At 39.5% G+C, this 21,328-nt stretch overlaps 1 protein-coding gene across 1 annotated transcript in view; it reads left to right on the top strand.

Moving 5' to 3' along the window:
- LOC120542817 (PDZ domain-containing protein 7-like) overlaps nucleotides 1–21,328 on the top strand; it is a 93,359-nt gene that overhangs the window by 20,130 nt on the left and 51,901 nt on the right. The window contains exons 6-7 of the mRNA XM_039775497.1: nucleotides 5,243–5,419; nucleotides 12,024–12,171. Of these exons, the coding sequence (XP_039631431.1) occupies nucleotides 5,243–5,419; nucleotides 12,024–12,171 (325 nt within the window). The remainder of the gene's footprint in view (nucleotides 1–5,242; nucleotides 5,420–12,023; nucleotides 12,172–21,328) is intronic.

Here is a 21,328-nt window from a genome sequence, read left to right as displayed (position 1 = left end):
GATGTATATTTCCACTATTGTGAAGATGCCAAATAAAAAACATTGAGAGTCAGTGTGAAACAGCCAGCTTGACCAAAAAAAGACAGCTTCTGCTCAGATTGAGATTATATATATATATATATATATATATATATATATATATATGTATATGTATATATATGTGTATATATATGTATATGTATATATATATGTGTATATATATGTGCATATATATATATATGTATATGTGTATATATATGTATGTATATATATGTATGTATGTATGTATATATGTATGTATGTATATATATATATATGTATATATATGTATGTATATATATATATATATGTATATATATGTATATATATATATATATATATGTGTATATGTATACAGTACAGGCCAAAAGTTTGGACACACCTCCTCATTCAATGTGTCTTCTTTATTTTCATGACCATTTACATTGGTAGATTCTCACTGAAGGCATCAAAACTATGAATGAACAAATGTGGAGTTATGTACTTAACAAAAAAAGGTGAAATAACTGAAAACATGTTTTATATTCTAGTTTCTTCAAAATAGCCACCCTTTGCTCAGGTAGTCACCTGAAATGGTTTTCACTTCACAGGTGTGCCTTATCAGGGTTATTTAGTGGAATGTCTTACTTTATCAATGGGGTTGGGACCAGCAGTTGTGTTGTGCAGAAGTCAGGTTAGTTGGACGATCATTTATTTTTCAACAGGACAATGACCTCAAACACACCTCCAGGCTGTGTAAGGGCTATTTGACCAAGAAGGAGAGTGATGGAGTGCTGTAAATGGTCATGAAAATAAAGAAAACACATCAAACACTGATCATCAAACACATTTAACCATTAGTCAAATATAACACAAGTAAACACAAAATGCAGTTTTTAAATGATGGTTTTATTATTTAGGAGAAAAAATCCAAACCTACATGGCCCTGTGTGAAAAAGTAATTGCCCCCTGAACCTAATAACTGGTTGGGCCACCCTTAGCAGCAATAACTGCAATCAAGCGTTTGCGATAACTTGCAATGAGTCTTTTACAGCGCTCTGGAGGAATTTTGGCCCACTCATCTTTGCAGAATTGTTTTAATTCAGCTTTATTTTGAGGGTTTTCTAGCATGAACCGCCTTTTTAAGGTCCTGCCATAGCATCTCAATTGGATTAAGGTCAGGACTTTGACTAGGCCACTCCAAAGTCTTCATTTTGTTTTTCTTCAGCCATTCAGAGGTGGATTTGCTGGTGTGTTTTGGGTCATTGTCCTGTTGCAGCACCCAAGATCGCTTCAGCTTGAGTTGGCGAACAGATGGCCGGACATTCTCCTTCAGGATTTTTGGTAGACAGTAGAATTCATGGTTCCATCTATCACAGCAAGCCTTCCCGGTCCTGAAGCAGCAAAACAACCCCAGACCATCACACTACCACCACCATATTTTACTGTTGGTATGATGTTCTTTTTCTGAAATGCTGTGTTCCTTTTACGCCAGATGTAACGGGACATTTGCCTTCCAAAAAGTTCAACTTTTGTCTCATCAGTCCACAAGGTATTTTTCCAAAAGTCTTGGCAATCATTGTGATGTTTCTTAGCAAATTTGAGACAAGCCCTAATTTTTTTTTGCTTAACAGTGGTTTGCTTCTTGTAAATCTGCCATGCAGGCCATTTTTGCCTAGTCTCTTTCTTATGGTGGAGTCGTGAACACTGTCCTTAATTAAGGTCAAGTGAGGCCTGCAGTTCTTTAGACATTGTCCTGGGTTCTTTTGTGACCTCTCGGATGAGTCGTCTCTGCGCTCTTGGGGTAATTTTGGTCGGCCGGCCACTCCTGGGAAGGTTCACCACTGTTCCATGTTTTTGCCATTTGTGGATAATGGCTCTCACTGTGGTTCGCTGGAGTCCCAAAGCTTTAGAAATGGCTTTATAACCTTTACCAGACTGATAGATCTCAATTACTTCTGTTCTCATTTGTTCCTGAATTTCTTTGGATCTTGGCATGATGTCTAGCTTTTGAGGTGCTTTTGGTCTACTTCTCTGTGTCAGGCAGCTCCTATTTAAGTGATTTCTTGATTGAAACAGGTGTGGCAGTAATCGGGCCTGGGGGTGGCTACGGAAATTGAACTCAGGTGTGATACACCACAGTTAGGTTATTTTTAACAAGGGGCAATTACTTTTTCACACAGGGCCATGTAGGTTTGGATTTTTTTCTCCCTAAATAATAAAAACCATCATTTAAAAACTGCATTTTGTGTTTACTTGTGTTATATTTGACTAATGGTTAAATGTGTTTGATGATCAGAAACATTTTGTGTGACAAACATGCAAAAGAATAAGAAATCAGGAAGGAAGCAAATAGTTTTTCACACCACTGTATACTGATGAACGAGTACAAAAACAAAACTGGGAGCGCTGTCCAAGTTCAGACCTCCTAGGTTCCAATACTAATAAACAAACAAAAAAGCGAATTCATTTTGAAACAAACACAATTTTAGTCAGAATCAGTGTCAAACAAAATAAATGTATTTTCTTTTGCCTCTTTTTATATCTTTAGCAAAGAGGTATCTGCAAGAAATAGGCAGAATGGGTGCATACAGTGTATTTCAGTGGTTTATGTGATCTCACTCAACAAATGTATAAACTTCTCCTAAGGGTTAATTAATTTAATGCCAGCATACATATCAAAAATAATGACCAGGGTGAGTTTCATCATGGCAACTCATAATGTGACTCAGTAGTGTTAATGGCCCTCACATGCCTGATTCTGATGGCAGTTAACGGTGTCCTGGAGAATCTCTTCCCAGAGCTGGATCAGAGCATCAGTGAGCTCCTGGACAGTCTGTGGTGCTTCTTGGTGGCATCGGATGCACCGATATGTAATGTTCCAGAGGTTCTCAGTTGGATTCAGGTCTGAAGAAATGTGTGGGCCAGTGAATAGCATCAAAACCTTCATCATTCAGGAACCGCCAAAGCACTCTGTCTGCGTGAAGCCAGGTATTGTCCTGCACCTGGATGAAGCCAGGGTCCATTGCATCAGCGTAAGGTCTGACATTGTCTCTGAGGATTTCATCCTGGTTATCTTACAGCAATCAGGGTACCATTGCCTAGCATGTGGAGGTCTGTGTGGTCTTCCAAGTATATGCCTTCCCAGACCATCACTGACCCACCAGCAAACCGGTCATGCTGGATAATGTTGCAGGCTGCATAACTTTCACCACAGTGTCTCCAGACTCTTTCATATCTGTCACATGTGCTTAGTGTGATCCAGCTCTTACCTGTAAAGAAAATGGGGTGGCAATGGTTGAGCTGCCATTTTTTGTATTCTCTAATGAATGCCAATCGAGCTCCATGGTGATGACCTTTGAGCATAGGTCCCACTAGAGGACATCGGGCCCTCATGGCATCCTCATGGAATCTGTTACTGAAACAAACATGCCGACCAGTAGCCAGCTGGAGGTCATTTTATAGGTCTCTGGCAGTGCTCCTCCTGTTCCTCCTCACACAAAGGAGCACATACCAGTCCTACTCCTGGGTTGTTGCCCTTCTATGGCCCTGTCCTGCTCTCCTTGTGTAATGGCCTGTCTCTTGGTATCTACTCCATGCTGTTGAGACTGTGCTGGGATACACCACAAACCTTCTATGTGCATTTATGGATATGCCATCCTGGAGCAGCTGGACTACCTGTGCAACCTGAATCGGCTGCAGATACTGCCTCATGCTATCAGTAGTGACAAGGACACTAACAAAACACAAAACTAGAGAGGGATAATGAAGGAAGGATAAGAAGGTAGCAATTGTCTGTCACCATCACCTGCAAAACCATTCCCTTTTTGGGGGTTGTCTTGCTGCTGCCTCTCTAGTGCACCTGTTGTCATTTTCATTTGCACCAAAGCAGGTGAAGCTGATTCACAATTGCGTATGCTTCCTAACTGGACAGATTGATATCTCTGAAGTTGAACTGACTTTTTGGTAGACTGTGATGATTAATTGTTCCCCTAATTCTTTTGAACAGTGTATATATCTGATATTTTTATCCAGGGGCTCCAAGGACTAAACTATACATTATCAATGTGCATTTTATTACATTTTAATCCAAATGCAAAACATTGCCAGACTGCTTTTTTTTTTTTATATATAATAATGTTTCAAACCAAACGCAAAAGTTTAGCAGCTTGTATAAACAAAATTCAGCAAAATATTTTTAACATAATGTAAAAGAAATCTAGTAAATTGTACTGCACAATTTTTACTGTAAAAGTTTTACAGAATCCACTTCTGAAGTCTTATAGTTTTCATTGTCATTAATGACTGTGACAAAATTCACTTAAGGTGAACATACCCATTAGTAAGTAAGTAATTTCTCATAGATTTCAAACTCTAGTCAGGTCAAGTTGGGGAGCATGCACTAGTACAGTGCTTTGCCTCACTCACCACATGACGAGGTGTTAGGTGGACGTCCCTTTGGCCTTGTCAAGCTACTCAGGTCCTCGGCAACGAAGATCCTGTGAGCTGGTTCACCCTCGGGGAATCGCACCATATGGCCCTAGTGCTGTAACTGACACCCCCTCACAATGCAGGTAATATACCTCATTCGGGATTTCAGTGGTCTGCCCCTGTGGAGTAAGTGAATTCTGCTTAAGATGGGAGGCCACTTTATATTGTGGGCAGTTGGACACTAGAAATAGGGGTCCAATTTCAATGATGGCCCACTCTTTTCAAGTCACTATACATTTGCTGTCTTCTGTAGCCAAATACAGTTGTCATTGTCGGATTTGCTAATATTTTTACTGGTTGTGCCATTGCATAAACAACAAACTTCTGCACAGGTAGTCCTGCACCCCTTGCAAGTCCAGAGCCTAAGACAAGTGTTCCCATTTTATGCCCCTGTTGGTACACTATCCTTATCTATAACAACTTTATGTAAAAAAACTAAGTCCATAGTACTGTTTATTTTCATATTGTACAGTTACAGCACCTCTAATTTTAATGTCCCACTTAAGATCACAAATGTTTGGTCTCTGAAGGTCACAAACGTTGTCATTTCCAGTAATGTAGCCACTCTTCTAGCCTATATCTCAAGTGGGCAAGATTTTAGTAAATGAGCTAGCTAGGGGGAAAATGCTGGCTGAAACATGACATAGAGGCCATGTAACGATGGAGGCCTCAAAAGAGTTGTCACAGTTATATTAATAGGGAAAGGATGTTCTCTTAACCAGATTTATGAATTGGTTTGTCTTTCTTTGTCTAGGGTAGATCTGGTTCAGAAGCGGCTAATTGTGGAGGAAAAAGGACGCTTGGCATATGACAACAGTTCTGAAAGTGGGGAGAAGAGAATAGTTCACCTTTATACAACATCAGATGATTACTGCTTAGGATTTAATATCCGAGGAGGGAAAGAGTTTGGATTGGGTATTTATATCTCTAAGTAAGTTGCATGATATTCTACACTATTTGCAAATCATTCTGCTTGTCCCTTGTGCTATAATAACACTGTTATTTCAAGCTATGCCCAAATGGTGTTAGGCCGTAATGTTTTAATTTTTTATTTTTAACACTGGCTCTAACTTATCTTCATTAAACAAAACTTTGATGCCTGAAAGGATGTATTAGTAATATTTTCACATATTGTAGAAATCACATTATTTTTGGTGTTGAGGTCTCATTAAATCCCAACATATGCAAATAGAAATTAGAATAACATATTTATGGGGAACACTTATTTCATCCAAATCCAAGATAGGAGTGTGCAGTATGTATTTGCCTATGATAATATCTTGATTGTTGTTTTAACAATGTGCGAGCTGACATTGAGTATGTCATTCACTTCCCAAAAACAATCAAAAACACGCCTGGAGAGTCCATAGATTCACTGTCTCGTGTAACCTAACAGAACAGACTGCTGCCCATGCTCAAAGAGAGCACATCGGTGGAGAAGGTCCTTGCTGTGGGAAAGGGTGGAGACGTAGTTCAGGAGAGGAAAGTGCAGAGCTGAAAGGGGCTTGCACATACACAGGTGTGGTTAGTATTTCAGACATCCACCCATGTAATGTTATCTGCATTTGCATAGTTGGTTGTGGGCAGCTCAGAGTTTGTCTACCCATCCTATCATGTTTGCTGCTGCGGGGAAATTTACTTGATCTCACAAAGCACTTCTTTGTTTTCCTCCCAGAATGACCGGTTGATAAAATGCTATGTAAGCTGAAAATATTAAGTTATTATGCATTTTAAAACGGTTTTCCTTCTGCTGTCTTCTGTTTAACACTTAGGTGTTAACTTGGTTCAAAGCTCACAAACTATAATGATGTAACGACACATTAAACGGTTCATTTAAACAAAAACAGCTACAGAAATGATGACCGGATCAAAGCCTTTTTCTTCAGCAACAACTACGACAGGACTCATGGCTGTGGTGATACAGGAAGACAGCCCTAACCCAGGCTTCACAACTTCTTCAGCTCACTCTATGGCTGCAGAAGTCGGAGCAAGTTATAACACAAGGAAGGGAGCAAAAAAGTAAAAGTCTTTAGGCAGATATTTAAAAAAAAAACAAACAAACCAGGAATTCAGAGAAGGCGAGTCTTTACACACTGCCACTAAAAAAAAAGATCAAGAGCTACTTGATAATACCAGAGGTGGACAATGATGTAAAGAAACGGGTGGTGGAAAACACAAGAAGCACATTTCCCCAAATTGGGGAAACTTACAGAAAAGTACCTGTGCATGTCTGCATCAAACAGCCCTTCTGAGAAGGCTTTCAGCACCAGAGGAAATGTTGTAACGTGTAGCCATGCTGCTCTGAAGTCAAAAGCTGTGGACAGACTGGTGTTTCTGTCACATAACTTTGTTTCCTCAGTAGAATTTTACAATTTTTTTTTTCTGGTATCTTTCTGCCATATTGGACAGAACTTGAAGTTAGTAATGTGTTTAAAAATGTTATAGGTTTGAGTTTGTTGGTATCTTTGTCAAATACTGCACAGGAAGAAAAAACTATAGCATCTGTAAACAAGTTCTGTCATGTATTGCACAAAGCTTTGGATTTTTACACTATAATATAGTATGTTAGATTTTTGTTCTTGCTGTATATGCTGTACAATTCACCTTACAGCAAAACAGTTTATTAAGGGTAAGTGTCTGTTTAAAATGCTCTCATTTTAATAGTTTTGTTGGTCTTAGTGCAGTTTTTGTGTAAATCTTTTAGGACACTTTAAAATGGTTAACTTGTACATGCACTGTTTTTGTATTATTTTACTTCAGTTTTAATTAAGTAAATAAGACCTTTTCCTTAACTATTGTTTCCACTAATCTCATTAATAGGCCACAAGTAATATCCTATTAACAAGACCAAGTTTGATCAATAAGACTTTTACAAACTCATTTTTAAATATTGTGTCTCATTATTGTCAGTCTCAGAAAATATTTACATATTTTTTCTGCACTCTGTGGGCAGAAACGTCTGATCTGTCTCTTAAATGTAAGTCTGTGGTCCCATATTAGACAAAATTTTGAATTCTGTTGCAGTCCTGTTTGTACTCTGACATTTCAACATGATCACACTCACTGCTTGCCTGTTTAGTTCCAAGCTTTATTACAAAAGCAAACTCATTTTGTGGAAAGAAAATTTCATCAATTGATGAATGGATAGATATTTGTATTTAAACAGAAGGCTATTAACCTCTCCAGAAATTCCTACCTTATTGTGTTGGATAAGTTTGAGTTCTCCTGTGACCCTGGGAACCAGGTGAAGGGTCAGACAAGAAGAGCGATTCAAAGCCCCTAATAAAGTAAACCCATAAATTTAAAAAGAGTACCCCTAGCCAGTATGGGGTTACCATGGGTTGTGTTCAGGCACAGCTTGAAATCATAATGTGGAAGTGCCCTCCTGTGGGCCCACCACTTTCAGTAGGAATAGGCACCTGGGTGGCAGTCAGAGACAGAGGCCATGGTGGACTGGAACCCACACAAACTGACTCTTGGGACATGGAATGTCAACTTTTTTGGGGGTAAGGAGCCGGAGTTTGTGGGTGAGGCGGAAAGCTACCAACTAGATACAGTTGGGCTTGTGTCCACCCACTCGCTTGGTTTTGGAACCGAATTCATTGAAAGAGGCTGGGCTCTCCTTTACTCTGGCATTGCCCAGGGGGAAGGTGTCGTGGTGAGAGGGTTGCTTATTGAGTCTTTTGTCTGATTGATGCCATGTTGGAATTTTGTCCTGTAGATCAAGAGGGTTGCCTTTGTGGGGCTGAAGGTCACTGAGGGGAGCACTCTGACTACCAAATATCAGTTAGGAGTATCAGGCCTTCTTGGAGTTAATGGAGACACCTAGACAGGTGTGATTGGGAAGAATGGCCTCCCTGATCTAAACCCAGGTGGTACTTTGTTATTGGATATCTGTGCTAGGCATGGTTTGTCCATAACAAACACCATGTTTGAACATAAGGTGGTTCATAAATGTGCTTAGTACCAGAGCACCTTAGGCGAAACAACTATGACTGATTTTATAATATCACATCATTCGATTTATGGCCGTATGTTCAGGACACTCGAGTGAAAAGAAGTACTGAGCTGTCACCTGATTACCATCTGGTTGTGAGTTGGGTCAGATGGTAGAGAAGGCACCTGGACAGACCTGGTAAATCCAAATGAGTAGTAAGGGTTGACTGGGAACATTTTTGGAAAGGCCCCTGACCAGAAGACTTTCAACTTCCACCTCTGAAAGAGCTTTTCCTGCATATGGGGGAGGCTGGGGATATATAGTGCAAATGGGCCATGTTCAAAATCTCCATTTTGGAATTGGGTGTCAAAAGCTGCGGCATGAAGGTCATTGGTGCCTCTTGAGTTGGCAAATCAAGGACTGAATGGTAGATACCAGAAGTGAAGGATACTATGAGGCTGAAGAAGGAGACCTTACATGTATGGTTAGTAAGGGAGACTGCTGATGCAGCAGAAGCAGGCCAAAATGGCTCAGGCCTTGGTGGTCAGGGAAGTATAAATCTGGGTGTGGGATGACCATGGAAAGCTGCTTGAAGAAGTTCTGGCAAACCATTAAGTGATTCAGAAGAGGAAGACCGTGCTTCACCCGGGCTATCTCAGCAACGATGAAGAAGTGCTGACCTGGAATGAGGATGTAATAAGGCAGTGGAAAGTATGAGGCTATTCAGTCCCTGTATAATCACAGTGAGAACTGTGTCTGCATACTCGGAAACAAATGAGCACCGTTCCCAGAGGGTGCGGGACTCCAACAGGGTTGTGCTTTGTCTCCTATCCTGTTTGTGACTTTAATGGACAGGCCCAGCCAGGAAGTGGAGAGTGTCCAGATTGGTGGCTTTAGAGTTTCATAACTCCCTTTTGCAGGCAATGTGTTCCTGCTGACTTCATCTGGCTGTGAGCTTCAGCACATATAGGGACTCTTGGCAACAGTGTGAAGAGGCAGGGATGAGAATCAGCGCCTCCAAATCAGAGATCACAGTCCTCAGTAAAAAAAGAAAGGTGGACTATCCTCCCTGAGTGGGAAGGGGGAATATCTGGCTCAAGTGGAGGAGTTTAAGAACTTTAGGGTCCTGTACAAAAGTGAGGGGAAAACTGATGGTGAGATTGACAAGCAAATGGGGACAGCTAGTTTAGTTATGAGGTCGCTATACTGATCAGTAGTTCTGAAGAAGGAGCAGAGTCATAAGACAAAGCTCTCGATTTAGCAGTTGATCTATGCCCCTACCCTCACCTATGGTCGTAAGCTTTGGGTAATGACCAAAGGAATGAGATCATGGGAACAAGTGGCCAAAATGAGCCTTCTTCACAAGGTGGCTGGGCTTTCCCCTAGAAATAGCATACATTCCACATTGAGAGGATTCAGTTGAGCTGGTTCAGGCATCTGATACCAAATTTCTTCTGAATGTTTCCCAAATGTCTCATTGCAGAGGTTTTTATGGACACAGGCAACTGGGAGGAGGCCCCAGGGAAGATCCAGGGGAGGAAGAATGTCTGGGAATTCTTTGGGATCCTACAATATGAGTGGGCGAGTGTGATGGGGAAAGGGATGTATGAACTATGTGGTGGAAAATGAATGAATTAAATGTACAAACTTACGGATGACCAGGAGGTCATTGAAGGTTATTTCCAGCAAGATAGGGCAACCTGTCACACGTCTGCTCGCAGCAAGGCACAAATTGAATTGTATTTTGGCATTCAGGTAATTTCAAAGGGACTATAGCCGCCTTGTTCCCCGGACCTGTCACCTCTGGATTTCATGCTTTGGTGTGCACTGAAATGAAAAGTGTACAAGAACAAGTCTTGTACACTGGAACAATTACAACGAAACATTGAACAGGAGATTGCTGCCATCACCCGTACAATGCTTGCAGATACCTTTGCCAATATGAAGCGCCGTGTCCATCTGTGTTTGCAAAAAGAAGGCAAACATTTCCAACACCGAATGTCATTGGATTGTTTTCACATCTATCAAGGTATGCACTTATTTATTTTGCCTAAATAAAAGCAAGGCTAGATTCCACAATATTTTTTTTAGATAATTACCAAATCCAAATCACTAGCTATAAATCAAACCAAAATAAGAATGCTTAACAAGGACAGTTTTCACTAAACAGTTACTGGTTTTCTCAAGCACTTGTATAGTCTCTTACAAAAGCTTTTACATGTTTTCACAAAATTTGGATGGTTGCCCAACATGAGTGGCCATCTTACATATGATTACCATGATGTCATGAGTCGCACCATACATATGTTGTATACAGTATTACACTAAGCTTGTATACTTGAAAAACAAAAGGAAATTTTAGGAAAGTAACAGGAAATCATGAGTAAAAGGACCAGGTTAACTCTTCATGGGAGTTTAAACTGAATATAGGAATATTGACTAAGGAGTAAGGGGGAGAGGCAGATTGCCAATTCAGAAGCTCAGCCCTGTTTGATCACACATCCTGTTCACATAGTACTCTGAAATATTTAACGATGTTTTAGCATAAAATACAGGCATTTTGGACATTGAACATATGAGTGTTAAACTCATTTTTAGATTAACTGACATGAGTAACTTGAAATTTTAATTATTTTTTTATGGACATTTTCATATTTCCTGCTGTTAAGTATTGCCCCTCCACGTGCTCCCATTCAAACCCATTTTATTTAAACTTTTATGATCTCCATTCTGAATGGAAACATGAGAATAAACAATTTTGTCAGTCTTCACTACAAACAAAACATAGCATGAAAATTCAATCAAAACATAATTTTTTTCTTTAAGTTGTTACTGTGTTCCAATATTTTATTTTAAACGAGTTTCAAACAGCTGTGAGAAAGGATAAGAACTACTGGGTATGTTAATCAAAAAAGCACATACATTTGCTGTATATTGCTTATTTTATATACATTCATATATTCTCAAAGCAGCCTAATACAATTTGGGGGCATGAGTCTATCTTGGTGTTATTGGGGGTCAGGTTGAGAAACACCCAAACCAGAATGCCAGTCCAGTACAGGGCTTAATCACTTATTATGGTGACCTCAGATAATATGATGAGCAGAGTTTTATTTGACAGAGAGAGAAGACAGAATCTGAGAGCTTTTTCTCTTAACAACAGACAAAAGAGTGCAACTGCAGCTGAAAAAAAAATGCAGTGTCTTAAGTCCATGACAGCATTTGAGGCCCAAGGACAGTCAATTGCCCCTTATAAACATACCCCAAAGATAAATAAGAAGTGCTTACCTAATTGACATGCCCATCCTGAAATGTTGGTCCATCACATGAATACAGCCACACCTTTACTGAGCACATTTTAATGTTCCAAGTGAACTAGGAGTGTACCTTTGGACTGTGGAAGCACAAGCAAATATCAGGGTCACATGCACAATGAGCCAGCCAAAAAAATCACTCTGCAACTGTGCTTTCCCTCAGTTCATCAATAACTATTCTATATGGGAGAGGTGAGACTCTTAGCTTGTTGGGTATTGAAAAAAGTGAAATATTTTCAAGATATGAGGACTGAAGTCACATGTGTTGGATTTTTATTTTTTAGAGTGGACCCTGGAGGCCTGGCGGATCAGAATGGAATAAAAGTTGGAGACCAGGTGTTGGCAGCCAATGGCGTCAGCTTTGAGGATATCAGCCACAGTCAGGCAGTAGAAGTGCTCAAGAGTCACACACATGTTATGTTGACAGTGAAGGTAATGTCAAGTTAAAGAGGGAGCTTCCTTTTAACAGCAGATTTTAAAGGAAATTTCAAGTAAGATCTGATTTAGTGATTCATTAAAATATTTATAATTTCAGACCTTACAAAACAGCCCACTAGTTTTTATACTGTAGTTTTTTTTTTTTTAAATCTGTCCCAAACCCTGCCTTACAGTAATCTGGTGTCTGGTCCAGTGGGTGCATGCTGCCCCACTTTTCATGCTACTCGGATAGGCACTGGTGTCCCTCAAGTCTGTACTGGATTCAGGAGGTTCAGTCCTGCGTCTGTGTGTTTTGCACATTCTTTCATCTGTATTTTCTTCCAATTTTTCCTTCCACATTTCACAAAATGTGCATGTGAACTTAAATTAGTTTTTCCAAATTGTCCCCAGTATAAATGTATGAGAGGGTCCTGTATTGAACCCACTGCTGCTTGAATAGGCCCCTGCAAAATTAAATTAGATTAATTATGTTTTAGAACAAGATAAGATGAGAAATTGTCTGGATTGATGTACCCAAAAAGCTTTTCAAAATGATAAGAGTAAAAATGTGTAGGGTGGTGGGGGAGCCAGGGTGTGCCATTTTAAATTAAACTCTTTTTTTCATCTTCTTTGTTATAGAGCTCTGCTTTTTCTTTTTCCTACCTCACTCATCAACTGAGGAGATCTTACTTGTCTTTCAGTTGCTTCAGATTTGGACTAAGAGGGTTTAAGAATGTTATGTACATTTAAATCTATACCACTGCTCTTTAACTGTGTCTGCATCTAACAGTTCATCCCAGTTTATTTTTAAGAACTTGTCATGTACCCATTTAACATTTTAAAATTAAAGGCAAGCATTATAAATTTTGTCAGTTCACTTGAAAAACATTGCAAAACTAGTTAAGATTTCTTGAAACTAACAGTTCAATGGCCCCTATATTCCTAGTTCTGTTTCATTATTCCAAAATATTATGTTAGGGCTTCCATCTGCACTGGGACTTTGGAATATTGAAAAATATCAGCGAGTTCATTTATAAACTACAATTCTTGCCTGTGTATTGGGGTTTCCAAGTTGATAATTTTGGGTAATGAACGTCGTCTAGGTCTTGAAAACTTTGCCCACTTTTTATTTAGAAATATATTCTGTTTATCCTTAAGATATTTTAAATCCATTAATTCTCAATATAGTCTCTCTACTTCTCAGTACACTTATGCCAGCAGTCCACAAGGTTTTGAATACATTCGGGAAGAAAACATTTTGCAGTTGAGTGCAATGTCTTGTAACCTGGAGGGATCAAAATAGATAAAAATTAGAAGGTGCTAAGGTGCTATGTGTTGACATTAAAATTATCTGAATGATGTGTATGTTTTGGGCAATCATGTGTAAGTAAATATTGTCAGCCAACAAAAGAACACTCTCTGACCGTCCTCCTTTCTATTTTATTCAAAATGTTCCTATGCTGCTCTGTCAGTTGTTTAGGCACTCGCCTTGTGCAAACCTTTTCAAGAATGTCATGCTGTAATAGGTGGTAATGCAGTCCCCCTATTGTTGCACTTAATTGATGGTTCTAGCTTTTTTTCACTTCTTGTTAATGTTCTTTGTGCACATTGACAGACTTGAAACCATATTTGAAACTCAATAATTATTTGTACACAGAAGAAATCAAAAAGGCTTGCAGTGTTACATACTATGTTATGTAGAATGCATGTCAGGTTGCATTGCATGGCATGAACAGTAAAGAACAATTGTAGGAACAGAAACATTTCTGTTAAAAACAAACATTTTAAGAGATTATATGACAGGTATCATTAGTGGATGCTGTTATTCTTAAATGAACTGTTCAAAAACAAAATAGGGTGCATATGGATGTTTGCTAAGGTTACATTTCACAGACACATTGAGAAAAATCTCTTTGTAAAACGAACTATAGTATGTAAAATGGAACAGCTTACCAAGTGTGGTTCAAAACAGCACCTTGGAAACATTGCAATACCTTTAATTTCTGTTTAATTATGAAGGCAACCAATTTTCACTGTTAGCTGTGTCCATGCTTGCTTAAGTTAAATTGCCTGCCTAAAGGCAGACTGAAGGTTAAATTGCCTGTAGTGTCCAAATCATCATAAAACTGAAGTGTATATCAAAAGGTCAAAGTTAATGGCAATATGGAGGAGCAGCAGATATGCATCTTACCTCATGTATCTTGTGTATTCCATCCATGTTACATTTACTTCCCTGAAAGAAGTCCAGATCGTCTCCAGTGTCCAAAGATGGTTGCCAACGTAAACTGGCCTAATTTGCTTTATTCATTGTTGGTTTGTGCCTTTAGTTCAATTGCATCTGGGTTGGCTGCAGCTCTCAAAACACATAACAAAATGAAGTGGGGCCAGAAAAAAGATGGCTGTGTCTCAGTGTGTCCCTTGATGACCTAGTGCCCCTTACAGGCCTCATGCCTGCTATACCATTGTTGTTTCATGATGTACTCCAGCTTCCTGCAAGGTTCTACATGACTTAAGTAATGATCAACAACTTTCAATGTTTTGGGCAGGTAGTCTTACTGTTGTTCTTGTTTCTCAGAGGGGGCAAGAAGGCTGCTGTCTCAGCAGGTTCCTTTCTGCATGAGGAAATGGAGTCAGTAATCCGCAATAAGATCTTCAAGTTCAAAATACTGGAATACCATCTCTCTGTGATAGTTTAATTGTTTAGCTGGTGCCTTTTATCCAGAGTAAGACTTAGAAATAGGTTTCCATATTTCTGCAATTAACAGGTGAAGGGACTATTCAGGGTGACTAAGAGACATTCGACAAAGATTATCTCCTTCATGTAGTTCTTCACTAACAAGACCAATCTCCCCATCAAGCAGAGTCCTAATGCCAGTGTTTATCCCCAGGACTTGGCTTGTGCAGTGTTTAAACTAACATTAAGTTTAGTGGAACGGATTTCAGAGATATCTCGTAACTTGATGTATTGCATTATTACACTATCGGGCAAATGTTTTATTTCAAGATTTTTCTAAAAGTCAAAGCAGAGTAAACAAGTGTGAAGCCAACTGTGTGTATAATCAAATATACAGGGGAACAGCATAAAATGGAGATCAAATCCAAATGCCTCTCCATTCCTCTGTGTTTCCTTCTTCATTGTTGATCAGATTGAGACCAAAGATCACATTGGAGAGTTTTTCTGTCAGTAGGTTTGGTGCTAGAGTGACAACTTTATAATTTTCCAATCCAGTACATTAACCAGAGGCCAAAAATGCCAGTCTCCTGTTAAATACTATTTGTTACAATTCTTGTCATCATTTCAAATGGCTTTAAAATAGGTGAGTGGTAAGAAGTATACAGAGTGGCACAGAGGTTACCACTGCTGGTCTACAGTCTCAGGGTGTGAGTTTGATTACAGATCTGGTTGCTGTGTGTGTTAAATTGTATGCTCTCCAGGCACTCGTATTTTTCTTTCCACAATCCAGTGACATGCTCTTTAGGCTAACTACATTGTTTTTTCTAGTTTTAAGATTTTTTAATTTTAGTTTTTATTTCTTTCATTCTTTTTTTTAGTGGTTTTTACCATTTTCTAATTTGTTTTTTCATTCTTTTTTATTTAGTTTTACTTCTTCAGCAGTTAACTTTGTTTTTATTACATATTTTAAATTTTGTGTAATTCACCAAAAATGTCCACATGGACATAGTTTTGCACATGTAATTACAGTTTTCTTTATAGTTGTGAAATTGTGCATCATTCATGTTGTACCTGTCAAGTTAATAATACAGTTTTATTGTCTGACAGAACTCCATTTTCTCCTGATAATGTGACAGTTTGAGGCTTCAGGTATAATCAGATAGTGCAAGAGTCAAGTAACAAGTGTGGTCTGATGTCATTTGTTACTTTAGCCTGCAAATGGTTATTTAATTTCAAACACATTTTTTTGTTATTTTTGAGACTCCTTTTTTGAGCAGTAAGACCTACATAGACTTGTATCTGTTTTTGATATCTTCTGATACTGACTAATGTCATCTACCCATTTCCAAACTTTGAAAGTGTATTTTTTCCAAGCAATTAAACTGTGTTAATAATCACAATAGCAGAAATAGAAGTTAGTTTTTCCATGTGTATATATACTGCATTTCTGCAAGCATAAAATTTACATTGAATAATGAACATCTGTTATAGCAGTATCTCAGATCATCAAACCCTGGGAAGCGCCCTGTGAACCTAACCTGGAAGAATGTAATTCAATAACACTTGTAGGAATAAACACGTTTGGCTGATTTTTGGCAATTGACAGTGCTTAATCTCACAGTTTGAATATACTGTACTGCTATAAAACAATATCTGAAGTTGCACACATTCAGCCAACATACACATAGGGAGAACATGCAAACTCCATACAGACGCTGGCAAGGTTAGCAATCAAACCTAAGCTCATGGCAATATGTAATAATAATAATAATAATGATGATGATAATAATAGTGCTTAAACAGCTTTACAAATAGTCAAAGGAATACAAAAGAAATAAAACCAAAGATGACAATAATTACACTGGATACAAACTATTATCAAACATTAATACATATTTAAAGGTCAAAGTTCTATGTTAGATTAAGAAAGAAGAGTGAAAAACATAACACAGTTTTTGTATACTTACAAGGAATGCAAGTGTTGATGTTACAATCGCCACAACGGTTAGAATGAGGAACAAATAATGGAATAAGAATGGATTATTAGTTTTGCAGCCAAACTCTGGATGAACATTCAGTGGATATTTGTTTGCTAGACCACCATAGTGCTTGCTGCAAAATAAACACTCGAACAGAGGTCCCCTTTTTAAAAACTTTGCAGTACTGTATCATTCTATGTTGTAAATATATTACCAATTATTGCAGTCCATCTTTGTGCTAGTCATGAAGCATTTAACATAGAGAGTTCATCACAATAATGTGACAGGAATGCACTCTGCAACACTTCACTGCTCACATTAAAACATAATAACCTGATTAAAACTAAACGTATACGAGTCACATTGGCACAGTTAATAACATTAAGCAGATGCGAAGTATGCAGTCAATCTGTCACTACAAAGGTACCATCAATACATAAGCAATATCTGTGGCAAGTAAAATTAAATCGCTGGAATTTTTACCTTCTTTTGCGTACAAAGATAGCATTTTTTCCCCCTTCTAAATGCTGACTGAATTTGAAGTGTGGAGTAGTTGTTTGAGTTTGACAAATCCTCCATGGCTCCAATTTTACTAACTATTTACCTGTATTTACGTGTGCCGTGTTTAAATTTAAGTGCCTTTTCAATGAAGTTTAGTGAAAGTTGTCTGCCATTCGGCATCAATGGGGCATCTGTGACTGATGGTCAATTATGGCCAATGAAATCGTCCGAATAAGTCATTGACAAGTAATAAGGCTTTGGTATTCGTTTTCAGTTCTACAAAAGAGAGCTGACATATAGAGATAAAAAGATCAATGAAATTCACAGATACAGATGCCAGCAGCAAGGGGTACCTGCAGACACACATGAATTAATGCTCGTTCCTAACCAAATTTACAACTGCGCAGTTTTATATAAGATATAATAAAAATACAAGAAACTGCATGCTTGCATGTACATAATGCACAAAGTATGGTTAAAAAATAAAATTATTAACGTTTGTTTTTGTTTTTATTTTTTCATTTTTATTTTGGGTTTAGTTTTTTTTCATTAATGACATTTTCATTTCAGTTTTCATTAATGAGAATAACACTGATTAGCTGGTGAATCGCTTTAGGACCTTGTCTTTGTGGTAAACTAGCATTTGCCTTCCTGCCTTGCACTTGTCCCTTTGAAGGCAGCCATGGAGACAGGCTTTGGTTCCCATGACCCTGTAATGCAACAGTATATTCAGAAAATAGATACTATGGATAGAGTCACTCCTGTTTAAGAGTAACATCTTTTCAAAATTCAGTGACACACTTTATTTTTATTTTAACCTGGTGGGCAGGCAGTCTTTGCACAGTAGTCATGTTGATGTGCACAAATTAGAAGTAAAACAGCCATGTGACTACAATGCATGATTTCTGATTTTAGCTGTCAAAGCAACACAACAAATGCTTTGCTTAAGTATTACCATGCATTAGTGGATGTCGTTTGCAGACCACACAAAAGATGCCTTCATTAAGCCAGGGAGAAGAGAGGCATAATTAAAGAGACAGATGGCATTTAGCCGTGACAATCTTACATTACTCACTTTACACATCTCAGCTAGAGTTTCATTGTGAAAAAATACTAGGCTGTGTGCATTATTCAGAAGCCATGCAGATCGGGTTATCTGATTGTGAATGTCATATTTTGCTTGTTTGTCAGAAGTGGACGGCACAGAGCTTGGTCTTAGTTGTGCTGAGTTCACCTCTGCTGAGTCAAGGAACAACATCTGTGCCACTTCACTGATCAATAACCCCGAGTTTGTGACAGGTACTGGCCTGGCAAATAAGAATGAAACTAAAGGGGAGGGGAGGAGAGAGCCATTTTACTTTTCGTAATGATGTATTGTCATCTGTTTTTTTTTTAAATGCACAGAAACAGTATGGCCCCCAAAGCCCCAACTCTTGACACAATTGCTATAGGAGCAGTCCCAGGAAAAAAATAGTCTTTTATTAAACAAATTACAAGGTTTCATTAATGGCTCATTCTCTTTCCATAAAGTAACAATGACTATTTTCTTCTCTTTAAGTCCTCCACACCTTCCAGGTGAGCTTTACAGTGAGCTCTCCCAACTTTGACTCCCTCAGCCAAGTGGAGGACTTTCTTTTAACAACCGACCTAGGGGTATTTCTGGTTCACAATCAGTCACCTCTTAGGAGCACTTACAGGCCAAAGGGACCACACCAGTCCTTCTATCGTCAGTATCCAAAGCTCCTGTTAGTGGCCCCCACAGAACCCAGCATCCTATCTGGCAAGCCCCAATATGGATGCTTGCAGAGTAACATGGGAGTTGTGGTCCTGTGGGGCTGCCCTGCGAGCATCCATATTTGGGCTCGCCTGACAGGATGTTGCTGCCCAGTGTACACAGGTATGCTCTGCTTATAGCAGGCACCCGCCAACTGCCCTTTCTTTCCATCCTCCCAGGCACAATCAGATTACCCTCCAGGGCTGCTGGGATGCCATTCCTAGTGTAACTGCTACTGCAGTGTCCTTCCATTTCCATGTCCTGTTGAGGAAAGGGAATATTGCAGCTCCCTCACTGTCCTTCCATTATAAAGGCCCCCTGGCCTGAAAAGGGAGCAGGGTTCATCCCTCACAGCAGACACACACGTAGTCTGCCAACATCTTAAAAATGAGCTGAATAAAAATAACACACTTAAGCTAGTGTATTTTTAGTAGTCAACCTTTTTTAATATACTTCAGCACATTAGTGTATATAATGTTGTGATGGCGTCATGTATTATACATTGTGTTATTCAGTTGCATTTGGCTTGTTGTGTATGAATGTAACAAATTCCTAGCAACTTTGTTGCCTGCCAGTAAAATTCAAGTAAATAATAATGTTCAAGTTCATCTTGTATATTCATATGTGACAGTTCTTTATTTAGTGAGTGATATTTAATCTGTTCATGCATTTTGCATTTTGGTTTGCACAATTGTATTTCACTATTTTTCCCCAATTTTCCCTATTTAGTCTTGTCCTATTTTATTTATCCTTAATTGCCTTTCTTTGTTCTATTTAGTTATTTAATTAACAAGGAGTCAGGCCTGTAATTAAACAGGTGTTATAGTAATGACTCGGAGAGTCGCAGTCAGGGCAGCTGATAGAACGGTCCTTACGGATGACACTGCAGTTGTGACCCGCTGGGCTGGCTACTTTGAGCAGTTGTTCAAAGCTGATCCTCCGGCTAGGATGTTGGATATCTCTGGGTCCACAGTTCTTGAGGCTGATCCTCCAATTAGCTGTGAACCACCCAATCTCATTGAGATTGCACAAGTGGTGAACCAGCTGAGGGGAGGAAAGGCCGCAGGGATCTATGGTATCTAGGGTGAACTTCTCCAGGCTGGTGGTAAGGCTGTCCTCCTGGCATTGCAAGCAATCTTTGCTTCCATCTGGGAGACTGGCATCATCCCAACTGACTGGAAATGGTACTTGTCTTCCCTATCTGGAAAGGGAAGGGTGATTGCCTGAATTGCAGCAACTACAGGGGGATAACACTGCCCTCTGTGCCAGGTAAGGTCCTTGCTAGGGTCGTCACTTGCTTACCTACCAGTGATAGGAAAAGTATGGTTTTATGCCTAAGAAGTCTACCATCAACCGCATCCTGGCACTGAGGATTCTCATGGAGCGAAAACGTGAATATCGGCAGAGTTTCTTTGCAGCCTTTGTCGATTTTCATATAGCGTTCGACTCAGTTGATCGAGCTACCCTGTGGGACATCCTGAGGGTTCGCGTGATCCCATCGAGGTTGCTGGCTATCATGGCTGGGCTGTACACCGGTACTGTGACTTTGCTGATGACGCTGTGATCTTTGCGGAGTCAATGGAGGCTCTGATTGGGATGCTCAAGAGACTGAGTGAGGAGTCTGAGTGTCTGGACTTGCGAGTGTCCTGGATAAAAACCATGATCCAGGCCTTTAATGACCTCTTGAGCACAGCCATCAGCAGTGTGTCTGTTTGCGGAGAGAGTGTCCACCTTGTCGAGAGGTTTACTTACCTTGGCAGTGACATTCATGAAGTCAGTAGACAGATTGGAAGGTTTTGGGTGGTCATGAAGTTACTGGAAAAGGGGTGTGTGGCGCTCCTGATATGTTTGCAAAAGGACGAAGGTCCAAGTCTTTAGAGTCCCGGTGCTTCCTGTCTTGCTATATGGTTGCGAGACATGGACGCTATCCAGTGACTGGAGACTAAGGCTGGACTCCTTTGTTACTGTGTCTCTCCGGAAAATCCTTGGGTACTGTTGGTTTGACTTTGTGTCGAATGAGCGGTTGCTCATGGAGTCCCGAATGAGGCACATTACCTGCATTGTGAGGGAGCATCAGTTACGGAACTACGGCCATGTGATGCGTTTCCCCGAGGGTGATCCAGCTCGTAAGATCCTCATTGTTGGGGACCTGAGTGGCTGGACCAGGCCAAGGAGTCACCCACGTAACACCTGGCTACGGCAGATAGAGGGTCATTTCCGGAGGGTGGGACTGGACCGCGTGTC

The sequence above is a fragment of the Polypterus senegalus genome, chromosome 1 (assembly GCF_016835505.1).
Source record: "Polypterus senegalus isolate Bchr_013 chromosome 1, ASM1683550v1, whole genome shotgun sequence".
NCBI lineage: Eukaryota > Metazoa > Chordata > Cladistia > Polypteriformes > Polypteridae > Polypterus > Polypterus senegalus.
This window is presented reverse-complemented; position numbering and strand designations above follow the sequence as displayed.